At 54.5% G+C, this 932-nt stretch overlaps 1 protein-coding gene across 1 annotated transcript; it reads left to right on the forward strand.

Annotated features, from left to right (window-relative positions):
• Window positions 1-89: 89 nt before the first annotated feature.
• On the forward strand, window positions 90-806 carry LOC105821660 (HLA class II histocompatibility antigen, DP alpha 1 chain-like; the record flags this gene model as incomplete). Its single annotated transcript, XM_012658415.1, has 2 exons — window positions 90-150; window positions 525-806. Coding segments are annotated over exons 1-2 (343 nt in total), but the record flags the coding sequence as incomplete, so codon positions are not given.
• Window positions 807-932: the final 126 nt, after the last annotated feature.

Genomic DNA, 932 nt, shown 5'->3' on the forward strand with positions numbered 1-932 from the left:
ACCTGGATAGGAAGGGGACTGTGTGGCGTCTGCCAGAATTCATTCATGCCTCTGACTTTGATGCTTGGAGAGGTATCACTGACATTGTGATGGCGAGGCAGAGGTTGAACACCCTGATCCAAAGGCCCAAACACACCCGGGCCGCAGATGGTACCGACTATAGTTGCCCGTTCCTCTACAGCCCAGCTGGAGGGTTGGGAGGGCCTCTCTGCACACAGAGACTGGGAGACTCAGATGCCCACTCAAGAATGAGCCCCTTCCCTGTGAGTGAGCGGTATTTGGCCTACAAAGCAGGGTGCTTAGGCCATCGGAGGGGGCATTTTCTTCCTACTCAAGAGAAAGGTTGGGCTGAGGGGGCCAGGTCAGGAGCATGAGAAGCTGTGACCCTGAGCAGGAGCCATGGGGGAGCAGAAGGGTGGGCCTGAGAGGGGTGGCCGTTAATCTGGAGAACAGGGGGCTTCGGTGGTGGAACTTTTGAGATTTAGCCAACAGCAGTAGACTTATCAGGTCCTGTCCCCTTTCAGAGCCCCCTGAGATGACAGGGTTTCCCGAGGAACCTGTAGAGCTGGGCCAGCCCAACACCCTCATCTGTCTTATTGACAAGTTCTTCCCACCAGTGCTGAATGTCACGTGGCTACTCAATGGGCAGCCGGTCACTGAGGACATCGCTGAGACCACCTTCCTGCCCAGCTCAGAATTCAGTTTCCATAAGTTCCACTACCTGACTTTCCTTCCAACAGCCAAGGATGTGTCTGATTGCAAGATGGAGCAGTGGGGCCTGGACAAACCCCTCCTCAAACACTGGGGTATGAATTGCACCCCCCCTTTGCCCTCACAGTCTTGACACCATCTTTATTTCCAGGCCCCTTCCCCCTCAGCTCTGCTTTCCTTACTCCTATGTTTTATTGCCACTTTATCCAATCTTTGCCCCT

The sequence above is a fragment of the Propithecus coquereli genome, unplaced genomic scaffold (assembly GCF_000956105.1).
Source record: "Propithecus coquereli isolate 6110/MARCELLA unplaced genomic scaffold, Pcoq_1.0 Scaffold587, whole genome shotgun sequence".
In the NCBI taxonomy this organism is placed as follows: Eukaryota; Metazoa; Chordata; class Mammalia; order Primates; family Indriidae; genus Propithecus; species Propithecus coquereli.